This window comes from Oncorhynchus clarkii, chromosome 1 (genome assembly GCF_045791955.1).
Source record: "Oncorhynchus clarkii lewisi isolate Uvic-CL-2024 chromosome 1, UVic_Ocla_1.0, whole genome shotgun sequence".
Lineage (NCBI taxonomy): Eukaryota > Metazoa > Chordata > Actinopteri > Salmoniformes > Salmonidae > Oncorhynchus > Oncorhynchus clarkii.
Window position 1 is genome coordinate 7,378,656 of NC_092147.1, and position 27,374 is coordinate 7,406,029.

Here is a 27,374-nt window from a genome sequence, read left to right on the forward strand (position 1 = left end):
CGTGGAACACATGTTTATTCCGTTCTAGATCCACGTGGAACACATGTTTATTCCGTTCTAGATCCACGTGGAACACATGTTTATTCCGTTCTAGATCCACGTGGAACACATGTTTATTCCGTTCTAGATCCACGTGGAACACATGTTTATTCCGTTCTAGATCCACGTGGAACACATGTTTATTCCGTTCTAGATCCACGTGGAACACATGTTTATTCCGTTCTAGATCCACGTGGAGACATTAAGCATCGCTGTGTGTGCGCTGTTAAATTTTTTTTAAAGTATATATATTTGTTACATTTTATTTAACTAGGCAAGAGAGTTAAGAACAAAATTCTTATATACAGTGACAGCCAAACCCTCCCCTAACCCGGACGACGCTGGGCCAATTGTGCGCCGCCCTATGGGACTCCCGATCACGGCCCGATAGTGATACAGCCCTGGATCGAACCAGGGTCTGGAGTGACGCTTCTATCACTGCGATGCAGTGCTTTCTATTTAGTGCTGTTCGGGAGCAGGTGGTGATTAACCGCCCAAAAGGGACTACAGACCTTTACCCTTGGCCATTGAACCAAATAGTGGATCTCTGCATATGGCACTGTATTATATTTAGCCTTAACACGATTACTAATAATACTGTTGACAATGCTTTATCATACATTATAGCTTTGCTGCACTGTCCTGAGAGGTCCACCACTCTGCTCTTACAAAGAGCCCGTCGGGGCTGCTGGGTATAGAGATGGAAACATACTAGTGGCCACAATCAGTATCCTGACACCTATTGGAAAATGTGACTATTTATGTTTGTCATTTATATCTGGTAAGATAGCTAGTTTTTAAATATCGATTCCATGATGATTCCATTTGATTAAAGACTGACCACATAGTAGTGAATGTTGTTTTTGCAGTTGTAGGTATTAATAGAGGCTGTATCAGCATTAAGGTCTTTCTATATTGTTGTGATGTAAGCTGAGCCATGAGTTTACAAGCTTGATCAGTCCTCTAGGGAGTCCGTTTGGCATCGTATCACGTACGTTTGGCATCGTGTCACGTGCGTTTGGCATCGTGTCACGTACGTCTGGCATCGTGGCACGTACGTCTGGCATCGTGGCACGTACGTCTGGCATCGTGTCACGTGCGTCTGGCATCGTGTCACGTGCGCCTGGCATCGTGTCACGTACGTCTGGCATCGTGGCACGTACGTCTGGCATCGTGGCACGTACGTCTGGCATCGTGGCACGTACGTCTGGCATCGTGGCACGTACGTCTGGCATCGTGGCACGTACGTCTGGCATCGTGGCACGTACGTCTGGCATCGTGGCACGACAACCCTAACCCAACCTACACTAACCCTAACCCAACCTACCCTAACCCAACCTACACTAACCCTAACCCAACCTACACTAACCCTAACCCAACCTACACTAACCCTAACCCAACCTACCCTAACCCAACCTACACTAACCCTAACCCAACCTACACTAACCCTAACCCAACCTACACTAACCCTAACCCAACCTACACTAACCCTAACCCAACCTACACTAACCCTAACCCAACCTACCCTAACCCAACCTACACTAACCCTAACCCAACCTACACTAACCCTAACCCAACCTACACTAACCCTAACCCAACCTACCCTAACCCAACCTACACTAACCCTAACCCAACCTACCCTAACCCAACCTACACTAACCCTAACCCAATCTACACTAACCCTAACCCAACCTACCCTAACCCAACCTACACTAACCCTAACCCAACCTACACTAACCCAACCTACACTAACCCTAACCCAACCTACCCTAACCCAACCTACACTAACCCTAACCCAACCTACACTAACCCTAACCCAACCTACACTAACCCTAACCCAAACTACCCTAACCCAACCTACACTAACCCTAACCCAACCTACCCTAACCCAACCTACACTAACCCTAACCCAATCTACACTAACCCTAACCCAACCTACCCTAACCCAACCTACACTAACCCTAACCCAACCTACCCTAACCCAACCTACACTAACCCTAACCCAACCTACCCTAACCCAACCTACACTAACCCTAACCCAACCTACACTAACCCTAACCCAACCTACCCTAACCCAACCTACACTAACCCTAACCCAACCTACCCTAACCCAACCTACACTAACCCTAACCCAACCTACCCTAACCCAACCTACACTAACCCTAACCCAACCTACACTAACCCTAACCCAACCTACACTAACCCTAACCCAACCTACCCTAACCCAACCTACACTAACCCTAACCCAACCTACCCTAACCCAACCTACACTAACCCTAACCCAACCTACACTAACCCTAACCCAACCTACCCTAACCCAACCTACACTAACCCTAACCCAACCTACACTAACCCTAACCCAACCTACACTAACCCTAACCCAACCTACACTAACCCAACCCCTAACCTACACTAACCCAACCTACACTAACCCTAACCCAACCTACACTAACCCTAACCCAACCTACACTAACCCTAACCCAACCTACACTAACCCTAACCCAACCTACACTAACCCTAACCCAACCTACACTAACCCTAACCCAACCTACACTAACCCTAACCCAACCTACACTAACCCTAACCCAACCTACACTAACCCTAACCCAACCTACACTAACCCTAACCCAACCTACACTAACCCTAACCCAACCTACACTAACCCTAACCCAACCTACACTAACCCTAACCCAACCTACACTAACCCTAACCCAACCTACACTAACACTAACCCAACCTACACTAACCCTAACCCAACCTACACTAACCCTAACCCAACCTACACTAACCCTAACCCAACCTACCCTAACCCAACCTACACTAACCCTAACCCAACCTACACTAACCCTAACCCAACCTACACTAACCCTAACCCAACCTACCCTAACCCACCCTACACTAACCCTAACCCAACCTACACTAACCCTAACCCAACCTACACTAACCCTAACCCAACCTACCCTAACCCTAACCCAACCTACACTAACCCTAACCCAACCTACCCTAACCCAACCTACACTAACCCTAACCCAACCTACACTAACCCTAACCCAACCTACCCTAACCCAACCTACACTAACCCTAACCCAACCTACCCTAACCCAACCTACACTAACCCTAACCCAACCTACACTAACCCTAACCCAACCTACAACCCTAACCCCCTAACCCAACCTACCCTAACCCAACCTACACTAACCCTAACCCAACCTACACTAACCCTAACCCAACCTACACTAACCCTAACCCAACCTACACTAACCCTAACCCAACCTACACTAACCCTAACCCAACCTACACTAACCCTAACCCAACCTACACTAACCCTAACCCAACCTACACTAACCCTAACCCAACCTACACTAACCCTAACCCAACCTACACTAACCCAACCTACCCAACCTACAACCCCTAACCCAACCTAACCCAACCTACACTAACCCTAACCCAACCTACACTAACCCTAACCCAACCTACACTAACCCTAACCCAACCTACACTAACCCTAACCCAACCTACACTAACCCTAACCCAACCTACACTAACCCTAACCCAACCTACACTAACCCTAACCCAACCTACACTAACCCTAACCCAACCTACCCTAACCCTAACCCAACCTACACTAACCCTAACCCAACCTACACTAACCCTAACCCAACCTACACTAACCCTAACCCAACCTACACTAACCCTAACCCAACCTACACTAACCCTAACCCAACCTACACTAACCCTAACCCAACCTACACTAACCCTAACCCAACCTACACTAACCCTAACCCAACCTACACTAACCCTAACCCAACCTACACTAACCCTAACCCAACCTACACTAACCCTAACCCAACCTACACTAACCCTAACCCAACCTACACTAACACTAACCCAACCTACACTAACCCTAACCCAACCTACCCTAACCCTAACCCAACCTACCCTAACCCTAACCCAACCTACACTAACCCTAACCCAACCTACACTAACCCTAACCCAACCTACACTAACCCTAACCCAACCTACACTAACCCTAACCCAACCTACACTAACCCTAACCCAACCTACACTAACCCTAACCCAACCTACACTAACCCTAACCCAACCTACACTAACCCTAACCCAACCTACACTAACCCTAACCCAACCTACACTAACCCTAACCCAACCTACACTAACCCTAACCCAACCTACACTAACCCTAACCCAACCTACACTAACCCTAACCCAACCTACACTAACCCTAACCCAACCTACACTAACCCTAACCCAACCTACACTAACCCTAACCCAACCTACACTAACCCTAACCCAACCTACCCTAACCCTAACCCAACCTACACTAACCCTAACCCAACCTACACTAACCCTAACCCAACCTACACTAACCCTAACCCAACCTACACTAACCCTAACCCAACCTACACTAACCCTAACCCAACCTACACTAACCCTAACCCAACCTACACTAACCCTAACCCAACCTACACTAACCCTAACCCAACCTACACTAACCCTAACCCAACCTACACTAACCCTAACCCAACCTACACTAACCCTAACCCAACCTACACTAACCCTAACCCAACCTACACTAACCCTAACCCAACCTACACTAACCCTAACCCAACCTACACTAACCCTAACCCAACCTACACTAACCCTAACCCAACCTACACTAACCCTAACCCAACCTACACTAACACTAACCCAACCTACACTAACACTAACCCAACCTACACTAACCCTAACCCAACCTACACTAACCCTAACCCAACCTACACTAACCCTAACCCAACCTACACTAACACTAACCCAACCTACACTAACCCTAACCCAACCTACACTAACCCTAACCCAACCTACACTAACCCTAACCCAACCTACACTAACCCTAACCCAACCTACACTAACCCTAACCCAACCTACACTAACCCTAACCCAACCTACACTAACCCTAACCCAACCTACCCTAACCCAACCTACACTAACCCTAACCCAACCTACACTAACCCTAACCCAACCTACACTAACCCTAACCCAACCTACCCTAACCCAACCTACACTAACCCTAACCCAACCTACCCTAACCCAACCTACACTAACCCTAACCCAATCTACACTAACCCTAACCCAACCTACCCTAACCCAACCTACACTAACCCAACCTACACTAACCCAACCTACACTAACCCTAACCCAACCTACCCTAACCCAACCTACACTAACCCTAACCCAACCTACACTAACCCTAACCCAACCTACCCTAACCCAACCTACACTAACCCTAACCCAACCTACCCTAACCCAACCTACACTAACCCTAACCCAATCTACACTAACCCTAACCCAACCTACCCTAACCCAACCTACACTAACCCTAACCCAACCTACCCTAACCCAACCTACACTAACCCTAACCCAACCTACCCTAACCCAACCTACACTAACCCTAACCCAACCTACACTAACCCTAACCCAACCTACCCTAACCCAACCTACACTAACCCTAACCCAACCTACCCTAACCCAACCTACACTAACCCTAACCCAACCTACCCTAACCCAACCTATACTAACCCTAACCCAACCTACACTAACCCTAACCCAACCTACACTAACCCTAACCCAACCTACACTAACCCTAACCCAACCTACACTAACCCTAACCCAACCTACACTAACCCTAACCCAACCTACACTAACCCTAACCCAACCTACACTAACCCTAACCCAACCTACCCTAACCCAACCTACACTAACCCTAACCCAACCTACACTAACCCTAACCCAACCTACACTAACCCTAACCCAACCTACCCTAACCCAACCTACACTAACCCTAACCCAACCTACACTAACCCTAACCCAACCTACACTAACCCTAACCCAATAACCCTAACCCAACCTACACTAACCCTAACCCAACCTACACTAACCCTAACCCAACCTACACTAACCCTAACCCAACCTACACTAACCCTAACCCAACCTACACTAACCCTAACCCAACCTACACTAACCCTAACCCAACCTACCCTAACCCTAACCCAACCTACACTAACCCTAACCCAACCTACACTAACCCTAACCCAACCTACACTAACCCTAACCCAACCTACACTAACCCTAACCCAACCTACACTAACCCTAACCCAACCTACACTAACCCTAACCCAACCTACACTAACCCTAACCCAACCTACACTAACCCTAACCCAACCTACAACCTACACTAACCCTAACCCAACCTACACTAACCCTAACCCAACCTACACTAACCCTAACCCAACCTACACTAACCCTAACCCAACCTACACTAACCCTAACCCAACCTACACTAACCCTAACCCAACCTACACTAACCCTAACCCAACCTACACTAACCCTAACCCAACCTACACTAACACTAACCCAACCTACACTAACACTAACCCAACCTACACTAACCCTAACCCAACCTACACTAACCCTAACCCAACCTACACTAACCCTAACCCAACCTACACTAACACTAACCCAACCTACACTAACCCTAACCCAACCTACACTAACCCTAACCCAACCTACACTAACCCTAACCCAACCTACACTAACCCTAACCCAACCTACACTAACCCTAACCCAACCTACACTAACCCTAACCCAACCTACACTAACCCTAACCCAACCTACCCTAACCCAACCTACACTAACCCTAACCCAACCTACACTAACCCTAACCCAACCTACACTAACCCTAACCCAACCTACCCTAACCCAACCTACACTAACCCTAACCCAACCTACCCTAACCCAACCTACACTAACCCTAACCCAATCTACACTAACCCTAACCCAACCTACCCTAACCCAACCTACACTAACCCAACCTACACTAACCCAACCTACACTAACCCTAACCCAACCTACCCTAACCCAACCTACACTAACCCTAACCCAACCTACACTAACCCTAACCCAACCTACCCTAACCCAACCTACACTAACCCTAACCCAACCTACCCTAACCCAACCTACACTAACCCTAACCCAATCTACACTAACCCTAACCCAACCTACCCTAACCCAACCTACACTAACCCTAACCCAACCTACCCTAACCCAACCTACACTAACCCTAACCCAACCTACCCTAACCCAACCTACACTAACCCTAACCCAACCTACACTAACCCTAACCCAACCTACCCTAACCCAACCTACACTAACCCTAACCCAACCTACCCTAACCCAACCTACACTAACCCTAACCCAACCTACCCTAACCCAACCTATACTAACCCTAACCCAACCTACACTAACCCTAACCCAACCTACACTAACCCTAACCCAACCTACACTAACCCTAACCCAACCTACACTAACCCTAACCCAACCTACACTAACCCTAACCCAACCTACACTAACCCTAACCCAACCTACACTAACCCTAACCCAACCTACCCTAACCCAACCTACACTAACCCTAACCCAACCTACACTAACCCTAACCCAACCTACACTAACCCTAACCCAACCTACCCTAACCCAACCTACACTAACCCTAACCCAACCTACCCTAACCCAACCTACACTAACCCTAACCCAATCTACACTAACCCTAACCCAACCTACCCTAACCCAACCTACACTAACCCTAACCCAACCTACACTAACCCAACCTACACTAACCCTAACCCAACCTACACTAACCCTAACCCAACCTACACTAACCCTAACCCAACCTACACTAACCCTAACCCAACCTACCCTAACCCAACCTACACTAACCCTAACCCAACCTACCCTAACCCAACCTACACTAACCCTAACCCAATCTACACTAACCCTAACCCAACCTACCCTAACCCAACCTACACTAACCCTAACCCAACCTACCCTAACCCAACCTACACTAACCCTAACCCAACCTACCCTAACCCAACCTACACTAACCCTAACCCAACCTACACTAACCCTAACCCAACCTACACTAACCCTAACCCAACCTACCCTAACCCAACCTACACTAACCCTAACCCAACCTACCCTAACCCAACCTACACTAACCCTAACCCAACCTAACCCTAACCCAACCTACACTAACCCTAACCCAACCTACCCTAACCCAACCTACACTAACCCTAACCCAACCTACCCTAACCCAACCTAAACCCAACCTACACTAACCCTAACCCAACCTACCCTAACCCAACCTACACTAACCCTAACCCAACCTACACTAACCCTAACCCAACCTACACTAACCCTAACCCAACCTACACTAACCCAACCTACACTAACCCTAACCCAACCTACACTAACCCTAACCCAACCTACACTAACCCTAACCCAACCTACACTAACCCTAACCCAACCTACACTAACCCTAACCCAACCTACACTAACCCTAACCCAACCTACACTAACACTAACCCAACCTACACTAACACTAACCCAACCTACACTAACACTAACCCAACCTACACTAACCCTAACCCAACCTACACTAACCCTAACCCAACCTACACTAACCCTAACCCAACCTACACTAACCCTAACCCAACCTACACTAACCCTAACCCAACCTACACTAACCCTAACCCAACCTACACTAACCCTAACCCAACCCAACCTACACTAACCCTAACCCAACCTAACCCAACCTACCCTAACCCTAACCCAACCTACACTAACCCTAACCCAACCTACCCTAACCCAACCTACACTAACCCTAACCCAACCTACCCTAACCCAACCTACACTAACCCTAACCCAATCTACACTAACCCTAACCCAACCTACACTAACCCTAACCCAACCTACACTAACCCAACCTACACTAACCCTAACCCAACCTACCCTAACCCAACCTACACTAACCCTAACCCAACCTACACTAACCCTAACCCAACCTACACTAACCCTAACCCAACCTACCCTAACCCAACCTACACTAACCTAACCCAACCTACCCTAACCCAACCTACACTAACCCTAACCCAACCTACACTAACCCTAACCCAACCTACCCTAACCCAACCTACACTAACCCTAACCCAACCTACCCTAACCCAACCTAACCCCTAACCCAACCTACCCTAACCCAACCTACACTAACCCTAACCCAATCTACACTAACCCTAACCCAACCTACCCTAACCCAACCTACACTAACCCTAACCCAACCTACCCTAACCCAACCTACACTAACCCTAACCTAACCCAACCTACACCCCCAACCTACCCTAACCCAACCTACACTAACCCTAACCCAACCTACACTAACCCTAACCCAACCTACACTAACCCTAACCCAACCTACCCTAACCCAACCTACCCTAACCCAACCTACACTAACCCTAACCCAACCTACACTAACCCTAACCCAACCTAAACCCAACCTACACTAACCCCCTAACCCAACCTACACTAACCCTAACCCAACCTACCCTAACCCAACCTACCCTAACCCAACCTACACTAACCCTAACCCAATCTACACTAACCCTAACCCAACCTACCCTAACTAACCCAACCTACACTAACCCAACCTACACTAACCCTAACCCAACCTACCCTAACCCAACCTACACTAACCCTAACCCAACCTAACACTAACCCTAACCCAACCTAACCCAACCTACACTAACCCTAACCCAACCTACACTAACCCTAACCCAACCTACCCTAACCCAACCTACCCTAACCCAACCTACACTAACCCTAACCCAATCTACACTAACCCTAACCCAACCTACCCTAACCCAACCTACACTAACCCTAACCCAACCTACACTAACCCAACCTACACTAACCCTAACCCAACCTACCCTAACCCAACCTACACTAACCCTAACCCAACCTACACTAACCCTAACCCAACCTACACTAACCCTAACCCAACCTACCCTAACCCAACCTACACTAACCCTAACCCAACCCAACCTACACTAACCCTAACCCAATCTACACTAACCCTAACCCAACCTACCCTAACCCCCTAACCCAACCTAAACCCAACCTACACTAACCCTAACCCAACCTACCCTAACCCAACCTACACTAACCCTAACCCAACCTACACTAACCCTAACCCAACCTACCCTAACCCAACCTACACTAACCCTAACCCAACCTACCCTAACCCAACCTACACTAACCCTAACCCAACCTACCCTAACCCAACCTAACCCCTAACCCCTAACCCAACCTACACTAACCCTAACCCAACCTACACCAACCCTAACCCAACCTAACCCCCTAACCCAACCTACCCTACACTAACCCTAACCCAACCTACCCTAACCCAACCTACACTAACCCAACCTACAACCCAACCTAAACCCAACCTACCCTAACCCAACCTACACTAACCCTAACCCTAACCCAACCTACACTAACCCTAACCCAACCTACACTAACCCTAACCCAACCTACACTAACCCTAACCCAACCTACCCTAACCCAACCTACACTAACCCTAACCCAACCTACAACCTAACCCAACCTACACTAACCCTAACCCAACCTACACTAACCCTAACCCAACCTACACCTAACCCAACCTACACTAACCCTAACCCAACCTAACCCAACCTACACTAACCCTAACCCAACCTACACTAACCCTAACCCAACCTACCCTAACCCAACCTACACTAACCCTAACCCAACCTACACTAACCCTAACCCAACCTACTAACCCAACCTACACTAACCCTAACCCAACCTACACTACCCCAACCCCTAACACTAACCCCTAACCCAACCCCTAACCCAACCTAAACCCAACCTACACCCCTAACCCAACCTAACCCTAACCCAACCTACAACCCAACCTAACCCCCCTAACCCAACCTAAACCCTAACCCAATCTACACTAACCCTAACCCAACCTAACCCTAACCCCTAACCCAACCTACCCTAACCCAACTAACCCCTAACCCAACCTACCCTAACCCAACCTACACTAACCCTAACCCAACCTACACTAACCCTAACCCAACCTACCCTAACCCAACCTACACCCCTAACCCAACCTACCCTAACCCCTAACCCAACCTACCCTAACCCAACCTATACTAACCCTAACCCAACCTACACTAACCCTAACCCAACCTACACTAACCCTAACCCAACCTACACTAACCCTAACCCAACCTACACTAACCCAACCTACACTAACCCTAACCCAACCTACACCAACCTACACTAACCCTAACCCAACCTACACTAACCCTAACCCCCAACCTAACCCTAACCTAACCCTAACCCAACCTACACTAACCCTAACCCAACCTACACTAACCCTAACCCAACCTACACTAACCCTAACCCAACCTACACTAACCCTAACCCAACCTACACTAACCCTAACCCAACCTACACTAACCCTAACCCAACCTACACTAACCCTAACCCAACCTACACCTAACACTAACCCTAACCCAACCTACACTAACCCTAACCCAACCTACACTAACCCTAACCCAACCTACACTAACCCTAACCCAACCTAACCCTAACCCCTAACCCAACCTACACTAACCCTAACCCAACCTACACTAACCCTAACCCAACCTACACTAACCCTAACCCAACCTACACAACCCAACCTACACTAACCCTAACCCAACCTAACCCAACCTACACTAACCCTAACCCAACCTACACTAACCCTAACCCAACCTACCCCTACCCTAACCAACCTACACTAACCCTAACCCAACCTACACTAACCCTAACCCAACCTACAACTAACCCTAACCCAACCTACACTAACCCTAACCCAACCTACACTAACCCCTAACCTACACTAACCCTAACCCAACCTAACCCTAACTAACCCTAACCCAACCTACACTAACCCTAACCCAACCTACCCTAACCCAACCTACCCTAACCCAACCTACACTAACCCTAACCCAACCTACAGTAACCCAAGCTACCCTAACCCAACCTACACTAACCCTAACCCAACCTACCCTAACCCAACCTACACTAACCCTAACCCAACCTACACTAACCCTAACCCAACCTACACTAACCCTAACCCAACCTACCCTAACCCAACCTACACTAACCCTAACCCAACCTACACTAACCCTAACCCAACCTACACTAACCCAACCTACCCTAACCCAACCTACACTACACTAACCCTAACCCAACCTACACTAACCCAACCTACCCTAACCCAACCTACCCTAACCCTAACCCAACCTACACTAACCCTAACCCAACCTACACTAACCCAACCTACACTAACCCTAACCCAACCTACACTAACCCTAACCCAACCTACACTAACCCTAACCCAACCTACACTAACCCTAACCCAACCTACACTAACCCTAACCCAACCTACACTAACCCTAACCCAACCTACACTAACCCTAACCCAACCTACCCTAACCCTAACCCAACCTACACTAACCCTAACCCAACCTACACTAACCCTAACCCAACCTACACTAACCCTAACCCAACCTACACTAACCCTAACCCAACCTACACTAACCCAACCTACCCTAACCCAACCTACCCTAACCCTAACCCAACCTACACTAACCCTAACCCAACCTACACTAACCCTAACCCAACCTACACTAACCCTAACCCAACCTACACTAACCCTAACCCAACCTACACTAACCCTAACCCAACCTACACTAACCCAACCTACACTAACCCTAACCCAACCTACCTTAACCCAACCTACACTAACCCTAACCCAACCTACACTAACCCTAACCCAACCTACACTAACCCAACCTACACTAACCCCAACCTACACTAACCCTAACCCAACCTACACTAACCCTAACCCAACCTACACTAACCCTAACCCAACCTACACTAACCCTAACCCAACCTACACTAACCCTAACCCAACCTACACTAACCCTAACCCAACCTACACTAACCCTAACCCAACCTACACTAACCCTAACCCAACCTACCCTAACCCTAACCCAACCTACCCTAACCCAACCTACCCTAACCCTAACCCAACCTACCCTAACCCTAACCCAACCTACACTAACCCTAACCCAACCTACACTAACCCTAACCCAACCTACACTAACCCTAACCCAACCTACACTAACCCTAACCCAACCTACACTAACCCTAACCCAACCTACACTAACCCTAACCCAACCTACACTAACCCAACCTACACTAACCCTAACCCAACCTACACTAACCCAACCTACACTAACCCTAACCCAACCTACACTAACCCTAACCCAACCTACACTAACCCTAACCCAACCTACCCTAACCCTAACCCAACCTACACTAACCCTAACCCAACCTACACTAACCCTAACCCAACCTACACTAACCCTAACCCAACCTACACTAACCCTAACCCAACCTACACTAACCCTAACCCAACCTACACTAACCCTAACCCAACCTACACTAACCCAACCTACACTAACCCTAACCCAACCTACACTAACCCTAACCCAACCTACACTAACCCTAACCCAACCTACACTAACCCTAACCCAACCTACACTAACCCTAACCCAACCTACACTAACCCTAACCCAACCTACACTAACCCTAACCCAACCTACACTAACCCAACCTACACTAACCCTAACCCAACCTACACTAACCCTAACCCAACCTACACTAACCCTAACCCAACCTACACTAACCCTAACCCAACCTACACTAACCCTAACCCAACCTACACTTGTGTAGATCTGAAAGGAATGAATCGATAGATGTTTTCCTATACGCTCAACTGTTCTGTAGCTCTGTTGTATATGTGGTCTGTACCGGTCAACCGTTCTGTAGCTCTGTTGTATATGTGGCCTGTACCGGTCAACTGTTCTGTAGCTCTGTTGTATATGTGGTCTGTACCGGTCAACTGTTCTGTAGCTCTGTTGTATATGTGGTCTGTACCGGTCAACTGTTCTGTAGCTCTGTTGTATATGTGGCCTGTACCGGTCAACTGTTCTGTAGCTCTGTTGTATATGTGGCCTGTACCGGTCAACTGTTCTGCAGCTCTGTTGTATATGTGGCCTGTACCGGTCCACTGTTCTGAAGCTCTATTGTATATGTGGCCTGTACCGGTCCACTGTTCTGTAGCTCTGTTGTATATGTGGCCTGTACCGGTCAACTGTTCTGTAGCTCTGTTGTATATGTGGTCTGTACCGGTCCACTGTTCTGTAGCTCTATTGTATATGTGGCCTGTACCGGTCCACTGTTCTGTAGCTCTGTTGTATATGTGGCCTGTACCGGTCAACTGTTCTGTAGCTCTGTTGTATATGTGGCCTGTACCGGTCCACTGTTCTGTAGCTCTGTTGTATATGTGGCCTGTACCGGTCAACTGTTCTGTAGCTCTGTTGTATATGTGGTCTGTACCGGTCAACCGTTCTGTAGCTCTGTTGTATATGTGGCCTGTACCGGTCCACTGTTCTGTAGCTCTGTTGTATATGTGGCCTGTACCGGTCCACTGTTCTGTAGCTCTGTTGTATATGTGGTCTGTACCGGTCAACTGTTCTGTAGCTCTGTTGTATATGTGGCCTGTACCGGTCCACTGTTCTGTAGCTCTGTTGTATATGTGGCCTGTACCGGTCCACTGTTCTGTAGCTCTGTTGTATATGTGGCCTGTACCGGTCAACTGTTCTGTAGCCAAACGATGATGATGATGATGATGATGATGATGATGATGATGATGGTGGTCTATATGCAATATGGTACTAGGCCTCCCTAGGGTGTAGGAGCTGGTTTGGGATTGGTTGAAAGTGTGCTTGTTTTGCAGTTTATGCCATTTTTGGAGAGGACACTGTAAACCTGTTCCTGCCAAGCCTATAGTCATTTTTGGAGAGGACACTGTAAACCTGTTCCTGCCAAGCCTATAGTCATTTTTGGAGAGGACACTGTAAACCTGTTCCTGCCAAGCCTATAGTCATTTTTGGAGAGGACACTGTAAACCTGTTCCTGCCAAGCCTGTAGTCATTTTTGGAGAGGACACTGTAAACCTGTTCCTGCCAAGCCTATAGTCATTTTTGGAGAGGACACTGTAAACCTGTTCCTGCCAAGCCTATAGTCATTTTTGGAGAGGACACTGTAAACCTGTTCCTGCCAAGCCTATAGTCCATGTGGATATTTTGTCCCTGTGTCAACAGGATTGTCCCACCGGTTCTGGTTCTGGCCTCCAGTGGACCAAATGTCATGCGCACCCCTCTGGCCCCCGGGGCGGACGGTGGGCCGCCAAACGAAAAAGAGGTAATTTCATCCCCTTGTATCAACGCAAGGCATTTCCTGTGATTATAAGGTTTAGCGAGACCAGCGTATATAACTGTAAATGCCCATCACTAACGTTTCTGTGTATTTCTGTCATTTCCTGCAAACAAGATTGCACCCCCATCTGGCCATTCAGGAAAAAAACATTAGGCCATACATTATAAAAGGGAATACATATTGATCTCTGTCTGTCTGTCTGTTTCTCTCTCTTTGTTTGTGTCTGTCTGTCTGTTTCTCTCTCTTTGTTTGTGTCTGTCTGTCTGTTTCTCTCTCTTTGTTTGTGTCTGTCTGTCTCTCTCTCTTTGTTTGTCTGTCTCTTTCGCTCTCTGTTTCTGTCTCTCTTTCTCTCTCTGTTTCTGTCTCTGTTTCTGTCGCTCTTTCTCTCTCTGTTTGTCTGTCTGTGTTTCTCTGTCTGTCTGTTTCACTCTCTCTGTTTCTGTCTCTGTCTCTGTTTCTGTCTGTATCTCTGTTTCTCTGTTTGTCTGTCTCTGTCTGTCTCTCTCTCTCTGTTTGTCTTTCTCTGTTTCTGTCTCTCTCTCTGTTTCTGTCTCTCTCTCTGTTTCTGTCTCTCTCTCTGTTTCTGTCTCTCTCTGTTTGTCTTTCTCTGTTTCTGTCTCTCTCTCTGTTTCTGTCTCTCTCTCTGTTTCTGTCTCTCTTTGTTTGTCTCTTTCTCTCTCTCTTTGTTTGTCTCTTTCTCTCTCTGTTTGTCTGTCTGCTTCTGTCTGTCTCTGTTTCTGTCTCTCTTTCTCTCTCTGTTTGTCTGTTTCTGTTTCTGTCTCTCTCTTTGTTTCTCTTTCTCTCTCTGTTTGTCTGTTTCTGTTTCTCTCTGTGTGTCTGTCTCTCTCTTTGTTTCTCTTTCTCTCTCTGTCTGTTTCTGTCTCTCTCTGTGTGTCTGTCTCTCTCTTTGTTTCTCTTTCTATCTCTGTTTGTCTCTGTTTCTGTCTCTCTCTGTTTGTCTGTTTCTGTTTCTGTCTCTTTCTCTCTCTGTTTCTGTCTCTCTTTCTCTCTCTGTTTGTCTGTCTCTGTTTCTCTCTTTGTTTCTCTGTCTGTCTCTCATATGGTCTCTCTCTCATGGTATCCCCCACACCCCCATATCCTCACCCACTGACTTTAGTTACCCATAAATCCAACGACCTCGTCCACGGGGGAGTCGACCCCACAGACACCCTGTCATCTGACGGGGGAGTCTATGAGCTACTGCCGACCGCCTCATCTGCTGCGGGGGCCATAATTTGACGACACAGGGTCACGGACAGCGGTGTACAATCTGCTTTGATGGCTGGTCTTGACACAGCCAGCCTGCTAGCACACTCATTGCTCATTTTAATATATCTCCGAAGCCCAGCAGCTTTAGATTGGATTTTTCTGTGCATGCATAGAGTCACATTAGAGAGATGAAGAGTTGGCCCGTTGTGTGTTTGATGTGGATTAGCTTTGAGGCCTTGTAGAGAGGGCTGTACTGTAGTTTGCCGCGTGTTTTGGAGGTAACCTCATGACCTGACATAATGGTTTTGTTTCGTTCTTGGTGTACTATATCGTTCTAAATGCGTGTGTGTCTTCCTCGACAGCACGACGGTGAGCAGATCCAGGAGTACTACAGGCAGAAGAAGCGTGTCCAGCAGCACCTGGAACAGAAGCAGCAGCAGAGACAGCTGTACCAGCAGATGCTGCTGGAGGGAGGGGTTCACACACAGGAGGGGCCAGATGCCCAGCATAACCTCACTGAGAAGTTCCTCAACAGGTTAGAGACACACACACACACACACACACACAGGAGGGGCCAGATGCCCAGCATAACCTCACTGAGAAGTTCCTCAACAGGTTAGAGACAACACACACACACACACACACACACACACACACACACACACACACAGGAGGGGCCAGATGCCCAGCATAACCTCACTGAGAAGTTCCTCAACAGGTTAGACACACACACACACACACACACACCTGGAGGGAGCACAACCTCACTGAGAAGTTTCTACATCTTATGGTCCACTTATTAGTAGTTAAGAGCGCTGGGCTAGTAACTGAAAGAGCGCTGGGCTAGTAACTGAAAGAGCGCTGGGCCAGTGACTGAAAGAGCGCTGGGCTAGTAACTGAAAGAGCGCTGGGCCAGTGACTGAAAGAGCGCTGGGCTAGTAACTGAAAGAGCGCTGGGCTAGTAACTGAAAGAGCGCTGGGCTAGTAACTGAAAGAGCGCTGGGCTAGTAACTGAAAGAGCGCTGGGCTAGTAACTGAAAGAGCGCTGGGCTAGTAACTGAAAGAGCGCTGGGCTAGTAACTGAAAGAGCGCTGGGCTAGTAACTGAAAGAGCGCTGGGCCAGTGACTGAAAGAGCGCTGGGCTAGTAACTGAAAGAGCGCTGGGCCAGTGACTGAAAGAGCGCTGGGCTAGTAACTGAAAGAGCGCTGGGCCAGTGACTGAAAGAGCGCTGGGCCAGTAACTGAAAGCTCACTGGTTCGAATCCCTGAGCTGACTAGGTGAAATATCTGTCTATGCCCTTGAGCAAGACACTTCACCCTAATTGCTCCTGTAAGTCGCTCTGGATGAGATTGTCTGCTAAATGACTAAAATATAAATTAATAATAAGTCAAATATAAATACATTTAAGATATTTCAGAACAAGTAATATCCGAAATAGACCTACAGCACCAGTCAAACGTTTGGACACACCTACTCATTCAAGGGTTTTTCTTTATTTTTACTATTTTCTTCCATTGTAGAAAAATTATGCAGTAACACATATGGAATAATGTAGTAACCAAAAATGGTTTTCTAAAAATCAATTAGCCTTTTAAAATGATACACTTGGATTAGCTAACACAACGTGCCATTGGAACACAGGAGTGATGGTTGCTGATAATGGGTCTCTGTACGCCTATGTAGATATTCCATAAAAAAATTGCCGTTTCCAGCTACAAAAGTCATTTACAACATTAACAATGTCTACACTGTATCTGATCAATTTGATGTTATTTTAATGGACAAAAAAAATAGCATTTCTTTCTAAAACAAGGACACTTCTAAGTGAGCACAAACTTTTGAATGGTAGTGTATATTTCTAAAAACCTGTTTTTGCATGGTCATTATGGGGTATTGTGTGTAGATTGAGGGGGGGGGGGGCAATCTAATACATTTTAGAATAAGGCTGTAACATAACAAAATGTGGAAAAAGTCAAGGGGTCTGAATACTTTCCGAATGAACTAATAGTTAGATGAAAAGGTTTACATGCTTTGCAAGAAGAACCACAGCGAACATGTTATTTGTTTTGAAAGCAGATTTTGATTATTTGAGTTTGAAAATTATTTAGTCTGTAACTTTAAAAATATATTTTTTTTTGTTGTCATTCAGTCTAAAATGTAAACTATCATGTTGATCTCATTGACTGTCCTGATCTTTGATCCACAGCTCCATTTATGAATTTGAATTCTCCAGCAACAGATTGTTTGTTGTGGCTTCAACAATGATTACGGCTACAATTTCTAAATAAATTGTATTACATATTGTGATATCCAATTAAACAATGTTAGCATGAACACAATTGCGTAGTTACCACACTGCTTAGTAGCTATTAAGTAGCAGATTCCCAAACAGCCAACAGTAAAACAATAGTCATTAGGCTGGAATTGTGCAGTAATACCAATAAGAAGTGTTTGTTAACCAGTAGGTCCCAAAACTCTGCTCATCTCTACTCAAATCACAACATCATCACTACTAACTGACCACTCATGTAGTAAATATAACAAAACATGTGTTATTGAGTTAACATGAGGTCGTGATGAATAGTAAAATAGAAAAATAATTTGCTTGTGGCTATATACTGCCATCTGGTGGTGACTAGAAACAATTGCATAACAGGAACGATTACAAACCTGACAGAGCTTGAGAGGATCTTTAAAAAAATATATATATATATATTTCACCTTTTATTTAACCAGGTAAGCTAGTTGAGAACAAGTTCTCATTTACAACTGCGACCTGGCCAAGATAAAGCAAAGCAGTTCGACACATACAACAACACAGAGTTACACATGGAGTAAAACAAACATACAATCAATAATACAGTAGAAAAATCTATATACAGCATGTGCCTATGAGGTAGGATAAGAGAGGTAAGGCAATAAATAGGCCATGGTGGCGAAGTAATTACAATATAGCAATTAAACACTGGAATGGAAGATGTGCAGAAGATGAATGTGCAAGTAGAGATACTGGGGTGCAAAGGAGCAAGATAAATAAATAAATACAGTATGGGGATGAGGTAGATTGGATGGGCTATTTACAGATGAGCAATGTACAGGTGCAGTGATCTGTGAGCTGCTCTGAAAGCTGGTGCTTAAAGTTAGTGAGGGAGGTAAGAGTCTCCAGCTTCAGTGATTTTTGCAGTTCGTTCCAGTCATTGGCAGCAGAGAACTGGAAGGAGAGGCGGCCAAAGGAAGAATTGGCTTTGTGGGTGACCAGTGAGATATACCTGCTGGAGTGCGTGCTACGGGTGGTTGCTGCTATGGTGACCAGTGAGCTGAGATAAGGCGGGGCTTTACCTAGTAGAGACTTGTAGATAACCTGTAGCCAGTGGATTTGGCAACGAGTATGAAGCGAGGGCCAGCCAACGAGATCATACAGGTCGCAGTGGTTGGTAGTATATGGGGGTTTGGTGACAAAACGGATGGCACTGTGATAGACTGCATCCAATTTGCTGACTAGAGTGTTGGAGGCTATTTTGTAAATGACATCGCCGAAGTCAAGGATCGGTAGGATGGTCAGTTTTACGAGGGTATGTTTGGCAGCTTGAGTGAAGGATGCTTTGTTGTGAAATAGGAAGCTGATTCTAGATTTAATTTTGGATTGGAGATGTTTAATGTGAGTCTGGAAGGAGAGTTTACAGTCTAACCACACACCTAGGTATTTGTAGTTGTCCACATATTCTAAGTCAGAACCGTCCAGAGTAGTGATGCTGGACGGGTGGGCAGGTGCGGGCAGCGATCGGTTGAAGAGCATACATTTAGTTTTACTAGCGTTTAAGAACAGTTGGAGGCCACGGAAGGAGAGTTGTAATGACATTGAAGCTTGTCTGGAGGTTACAGTGTCCAAAGAAGGGCCAGAAGTATACAGAATGGTGTCGTCTGCGTAGAGGTGGATCAGAGAATCACCAGCAGCAAGAGCGACATCATTGATGTATACAGAGAAGTAGCCTGCCTATACATCTGCAGAGAACAATGGGAGAAACTACCAAAATACAGGTGTGCCAAGCTTGTAGCGTCATACCCAAGAAGACTCAAGGCTGTAATCGCTGCCAAAGGGCTTCAACTGAATACTTATGTCAATATGATATTTCAGTTGTTTTTTTCTTGCAAAAATGACAACCTGTTTTTGCTTTGTCATTATGGGGTATTGTGTTTTAGATGAGGAAAAAATACAAATTAATCCATTTTAGAATAAGGCTATAAACATAACAAAATGTAATGACACATTATTTTTATACCGTGCCTAATAATTTTGCACGCCCAATTTTTCAGTTTTTGATTTGTTAAAAAAGTTTGAAATATCCAATAAATGTCGTTCCACTTCATGATTGTGTCCCACTTGTTGTTGATTCTTCACAAAAAAATACAGTTTTATATCTTTATATTTGAAGCCTGAAATGTGGCAAAAGGTCGCAAAGTTCAAGGGGGCCGAATACTTTCACAAGGCACTGTATATATATAATTACACACACACACACACACAGTGCATTCTGAAAGTATTCAGACCACTGAATGGTTCATCCTTGGGAGCAATTTCCAAACACCTGAAGGTACCACGTTTATCTGTACAAACAATAGTACGCAAGTATAAACACCATGGGACCACGCAGCTGTCATACTGCTCAGGAAGGAGACGCGTTCTGTCTCTTAGAGATGAACATACTTTGGTGCGAAAAGTGCAAATCAATCCCAGAACAACAGCAAAGGACCTTGTGAAGATGCTGGAGGTAACAGGTACAAAAGTATCTATATCCACAGTAAAACGAGTCCTATATCAACATAACCTGAAAGGCCGCTCAGCAAGGAAGAAGCCACTGCTCCAAAACCACCATAACAAAGCCAGACTACGGTTTGCAACTGCACTGCAATGTCCTCTGGTCTGATGAAACAAAAATATAAATGTTTGGCCATAATGACCATCGTTATGTTTGAAGGAAAAAGGGGAGGCTTGAAAGCCGAAGAACACCATCCCAACCGTGAAGCACGGGGGGTGGCAAAATTGGTGGTCAGAACTGAAAAAGCACGTGCGAGCAAGGAGGCCTGTAAACCTGACTCAGTTACATCAGCTCTGTCAGGAGGAATGGGCCAAAATTCACCCAACTTATTGTGGGAAGCTTGTGGAAGGCTACCCGAAATATTTGACCCAAGTTAAACAATTTAAAGGCAATGCTACCAAATACTAATTGAGTGTATGTAAACTTCTGACCCACTGGGAATGTGATGTCAGAATAATAGTGGAGAGAATTATTTCTTTCATTTCACATTCTTAAAATAAAGTGGTGATCCTAACTGACCCAAGACAGGGGATTTTTACTAGGATTAAATGTCAGGAATTGTGAAAAAATGAGTTTAAATGTATTTGGCTAAGGTGTATGTAAACTTCCGACTTCAACTGTATATATAGATCTCTATCTATCCAGACTCTGACATTGCTTGTTCTAATATTGTATTCGTTTATTTTTATTTTTACTGTTTTGGTTATTATAAAAATGACCAGTGTTCAATGACTATGTAAAGAGGGCAGCAGTCTCTAAAGTGCACAGTTGAGTAACCAGGTGGTAGCTGGCTAGTAATGGCTATTTAACAGTCTGATGGCCTTGAGATAGAAGCTGTTTTTCAGTCTCTCGGTCCCAGCGTCCACCACTTCAACCTCCTGTTTATCTAGCCATTAACCCCTCTAACCTAAATTAGTCCTTCCTTCCATTACAGATACATTCTTTCATCCTCTGTCCATCAATCACCTTAACATTCTTTCACCTGTCATTATGTCACCTCTTCCCTCTGCTCCAGCTATGTGGCTCCCATCTTGACTGTCGGAGGCTTGAAAGACTAAACATTCAACTTTGGCTGAAGATCGTAGTCCAATCCTACTCTATCATATACAGTGGGGCAAAAAAGTATTTAGTCAGCCACCAATTCTCCCACTTAAAAAGATGAGAGGCCTGTAATTTTCATCATAGGTACACTTCAACTATGACAGACAAAATGAGGGGAAAAAAATCCAGAAAATGACATTGTAGGATTTTTAATGAATTTATTTGCAAATTATGGTGTAAAATAAGTATTTGGTCACCTACAAACAAGCAAGATTTCTGGCTCTCACAGACCTGTAACAACTTCTTTATTAAGAGGCTCCTCTGTCCTCCACTCGTTACCTGTATTAATGGCACCTGTTTGAACTTGTTATCAGTATAAAAGACACCCTGTCCACAACCTCAAACAGTCACACTCCAAACTCCACTATGGCCAAGACCAAAGAGCTGTCAAAGGACACCAGAAACAAAATTGTAGACCTGCACCAGGCTGGGAAGACTGAATCTGCAATAGGTAAGCAGCTTGGTTTGAAGAAATCAACTGTTGGAGCAATTATTAGGAAATGGAAGAAATACAAGACCACTGATAATCTCCCTCGATCTGGGGCTCCACGCAAGATCTCACCCCGTGGGGTCAAAATGATCACAAGAACTGTGAGCAAAAATCCCAGAACCACACGGGGGGACCTAGTGAATGACCTGCAGAGAGCTGGGACCAAAGTAACAAAGCCTACCATCAGTAACACACTACGCCGCCAGGGACTCAAATCCTGCAGTGCCAGACGTGTCCCCCTGCTTAAGCCAGTACATGTCCAGGCCCGTTTGCTAGAGAGCATTTGGATGATCCAGAAGAAGATTGGGAGAATGTCATATGGTCAGATGAAACCAAAATAGAACTTTTTAGTAAAAACTCAACTCGTTGTGTTTGGAGGACAAAGAATGCTGAGTTGCATCCAAAGAACACCATACCTACTGTGAAGCATGGGGGTGGGAACATCATGCTTTGGGACTGTTTTTCTGCAAAGGGACCAGGACGACTGATCCGTGTAAAGGAAAGAATGAATGGGGCCATGTATCGTGAGATTTTGAGTGAAAACCTCCTTCCATCAGCAAGGGCATTGAAGATGAAACGTGACTGGGTCTTTCAGCATGACAATGATCCCAAACTTACCGCCCGCGCAACGAAGGAGTGGCTTCGTAAGAAGCATTTCAAGGTCCTGGAGTAGCCTAGCCAGTCTCCAGATCTCAACCCCATAGAAAATCTTTGGAGGAAGTTGAAAGTCCGTGTTGCCCAGCAACAGCCCCAAAACATCACTGCTCTAGAGGAGATCTGCATGGAGGAATGGGCCAAAATACCAGCAACAGTGAGTGAAAACCTTGTGAAGACTTACAGAAAACATTTGACGTCTGTCATTGCCAACAAAGGGTATATAACAAAGTCTTGAGATAAACTTTTGTAGGTGACCAAATACTTATTTCCACCATCATTTGCAAATAAATTCATAAAAAATGTGAATTTTTGTGAATACAATGTGATTTTCTGGATTTTTTTTCCTCATTTTGTCTGTCATAGTTGAAGTGTACCTATGATGAAAATTACAGGCCTCTCTCATCTTTTTAAGTGGGAGAACATGCACAATTGGTGGCTGAATAAATACTTTTTTGCTCCACTGTATCTGTATTATTTGACTCTTGTTTGTTTTGCTTTTTCATGAGCTTTCAGTTTTGTTTTTGTAGTGAAAAGATCTTTAAAAAAGACCTTGTTTCAGACCTCCACCCTTTCATCTATTATTTTATTTTATCCTTTAGTTTTCTGTCTATCCATTATCGTTCTTTATCCCTCCTTTAGTTTTCTATCTATCATTATCGTTCTTTATCTATCCATTATCGTTCTTTATCCCTCCTTTAGTTTTCTAGCTATCATTATCGTTCTTTATCCCTCCTTTAGTTTTCTATCGATCATTATCCTTCTTTATCCCTCATTTAGTTTTCTATCGATCATTATCCTTCTTTATCCCTCCTTTAGTTTTCTATCGATCATTATCGTTCTTTATCTATCCATTATCGTTCTTTATCCCTCCTTTAGTTTTCTATCGATCATTATCCTTCTTTATCCCTCCTTTAGTTTTCTATCGATCATTATCCTTCTTTATCCCTCCTTTAGTTTTCTATCGATCATTATCCTTCTTTATCCCTCCTTTAGTTTTCTATCGATCATTATCCTTCTTTATCCCTCCTTTAGTTTTCTATCGATCATTATCCTTCTTTATCCCTCCTTTAGTTTTCTATCGATCATTATCCTTCTTTATCCCTCCTTTAGTTTTCTATCGATCATTATCGTTCTTTATCCCTCATTTAGTTTTCTATCGATCATTATCCTTCTTTATCCCTCCTTTAGTTTTCTATCGATCATTATCCTTCTTTATCCCTCCTTTAGTTTTCTATCGATCATTATCCTTCTTTATCTATCCATTATCGTTCTTTATCCCTCATTTAGTTTTCTATCGATCATTATCCTTCTTTATCCCTCCTTTAGTTTTCTATCGATCATTATCGTTCTTTATCTATCCATTATCGTTCTTTATCCCTCCTTTAGTTTTCTATCAATCATTATCCTTCTTTATCCCTCCTTTAGTTTTCTATCGATCTTTATCCCTCCTTTAGTTTTCTATCTATCATTATCGTTCTTTATCTATCCATTATCCTTCTTTATCCCTCCTTTAGTTTTCTATCTATCATTATCGTTCTTATCTATCCATTATCCTTCTTTATCCCTCCTTTAGTTTTCTATCGATCATTATCGTTCTTTATCTATCCATTATCGTTCTTTATCCCTCCTTTAGTTTTCTATCAATCATTATCCTTCTTTATCCCTCCTTTAGTTTTCTATCGATCTTTATCCCTCCTTTAGTTTTCTATCTATCATTATCGTTCTTTATCTATCCATTATCCTTCTTTATCCCTCCTTTAGTTTTCTATCTATCATTATCGTTCTTATCTATCCATTATCCTTCTTTATCCCTCCTTTCGTTTTCTATCGATCATTATCCTTCTTTATCCCTCCAAGCATACATTATTTCTTTAATCCATACATCCGTTATTTTTCTCATCATTTTATTCGTAGATTAGGTTTTGACACGCTCAAAAAATACATTTGCCCAATTACCATTTGTGTTTATATATATTTTTTTAAACAAAAAATATTTTAAAAATTTGGGGGGGCGGGGGTTTATTGATCTAAAATAGTCATTTATTTGTGTTACAGTAGTTCAATGAGCTTGTGTTTCAGTTAGTGTGGAATAATGTATAATTTCTCAGCTGCTTCATTGACTCCAATCGATGACGTGTGTGTGTGTGTGTGTGTAGGTCCATCCAGAAGCTGGAGGAGATGAACGTGGGAATGGACAATGTGGGAGAGGGGGGGATCCAGTCTGTGAGCCAGCAGTGTAACGGGACCCCTGGACCCAACTCTAGTACCCACACCCAAGAGACAGGCCCTCTCAGGGATAAGCCGGGAGGGGTCAGCAGCACCCCTCTTATGGTAGGGTCTCAGGGCATGCCCTCCTTCAACGAGTCCCCCGTCCAGAACACTCAGAGGTGAGAGGTCACGAAGAGGGCCAGACTAGAATCTGTTTTTTTCCTAAAAATGCTTCCTGTGGTTAAGGAACATACTAGGATCCACCAGGACCCTCAAGGTTTTCCTTGTGGTCACTAGGGGTGGAAAGTTTGGGAACCACTGTTCTAGACAATATACAGACACTATTGTCCCCTTGTTTGGGAGGATTTGAAGTAAGTCCACTGGTACACAATAACATAAACTCTGTGTGTTTTGATTCCCTCAGTGATCAAAGAAACAGGGCCACTCTGCCTACTCTTCAGGATGATTCGAGCGGCTCCCCGATGCGCAACAATTCTCAGAAGGTAGGCTTCCAGTGGACTGAGAGACTAACCCTGAGTGGACCTCCCCTCTGAACCTGGTTCCTCTCTAGGTATCTTCATCGTAGGGAGTTTGTCCACTCACTCCTACTGCCTGCCCTTTGGAGTATATAGTCCAGGTTACTGAGAATAACTTTGTGACAATTACTTATAAAGTGCCTTCAGAAAGTATTCACACTCTTGACTTTTTTCTACATTTTGTGTTACAGCAGTGAATTTCAAAGACACATTCAACCACAAATACCAGGGAGGTTTTCAAATGCCTTTCTAAGAAGGGTACCTATTGGTAGATAGTTTACCAAACATTGAATATCCCTTTGAGCACGGTGAAGTTATTAATTACACTTTGGATGGTGAGGAAGGAAAACGCTCAAGAATTTCACTATGAGGCCAATGGTGACTTTAAATCAGTTCGAGTTTAATGGCTGTGATAGGAGAAAACTGAGGAAGGAAGTACAGAATACAATACCCCAAAATACGCATCCTGTTTGCAACCAGGCACTAAAGTAATACTGCAAAAAATGTGGTAAGCGATGTAACTTTTTTTGTGTTTGTTTGGGGCAAATCCAAAACAGCACATTACTGAGTACCATTCTCCCATATTTTCAAGCATAGTGGTGGCTGCATCATGTTATGGGTATGCTTGTAATTGTCAAGGACTGGGGAGTTTTTCAGGAGAAAAAATTAACTGAATGGAGTTACGCACAGGCAAATTCCTAAAGGAAAACCTGGTTCAGACTGCTTTCCATCAGACACTGGGAGATGAATTCACCTTTCAGCAGGACAATAACCTAAAACACAAGGCCAAATCTACACTGAAGTTGCTTACCAAGAAGACAGTGAATGTTTCTGAGTGGCCGAGTTAGTTTTGACATAAATCTATGGCAAGAACTGCAGATTGTTGTCTCGCAATGATCAACAACCAATTTGACAGAGGTTGAAGAATTTTGAAAATAATAATGGGCAAATGCTGTACAATCCAGGTGTGGAAATCTCTTAGAGACTTACCCTGAAAGACTCAAAGCTGTAATCTCTGTGGACGTTGCTCCTACAAAGTATTTACTCAGGGGTGTGAATACTTATGT

The 27,374-nt window shown here is 44.9% G+C and overlaps 1 protein-coding gene across 1 annotated transcript in view; it reads left to right on the plus strand.

Annotated features, from left to right (window-relative positions):
- LOC139417520 (WD repeat domain 47b) overlaps nucleotides 1–27,374 on the plus strand; it is a 47,428-nt gene that overhangs the window by 14,264 nt on the left and 5,790 nt on the right. The window contains 3 exon segments of the mRNA XM_071166797.1: nucleotides 15,174–15,273; nucleotides 16,860–17,032; nucleotides 25,720–25,957. Coding sequence (XP_071022898.1) covers nucleotides 15,174–15,273; nucleotides 16,860–17,032; nucleotides 25,720–25,957 — 511 coding nt within the window.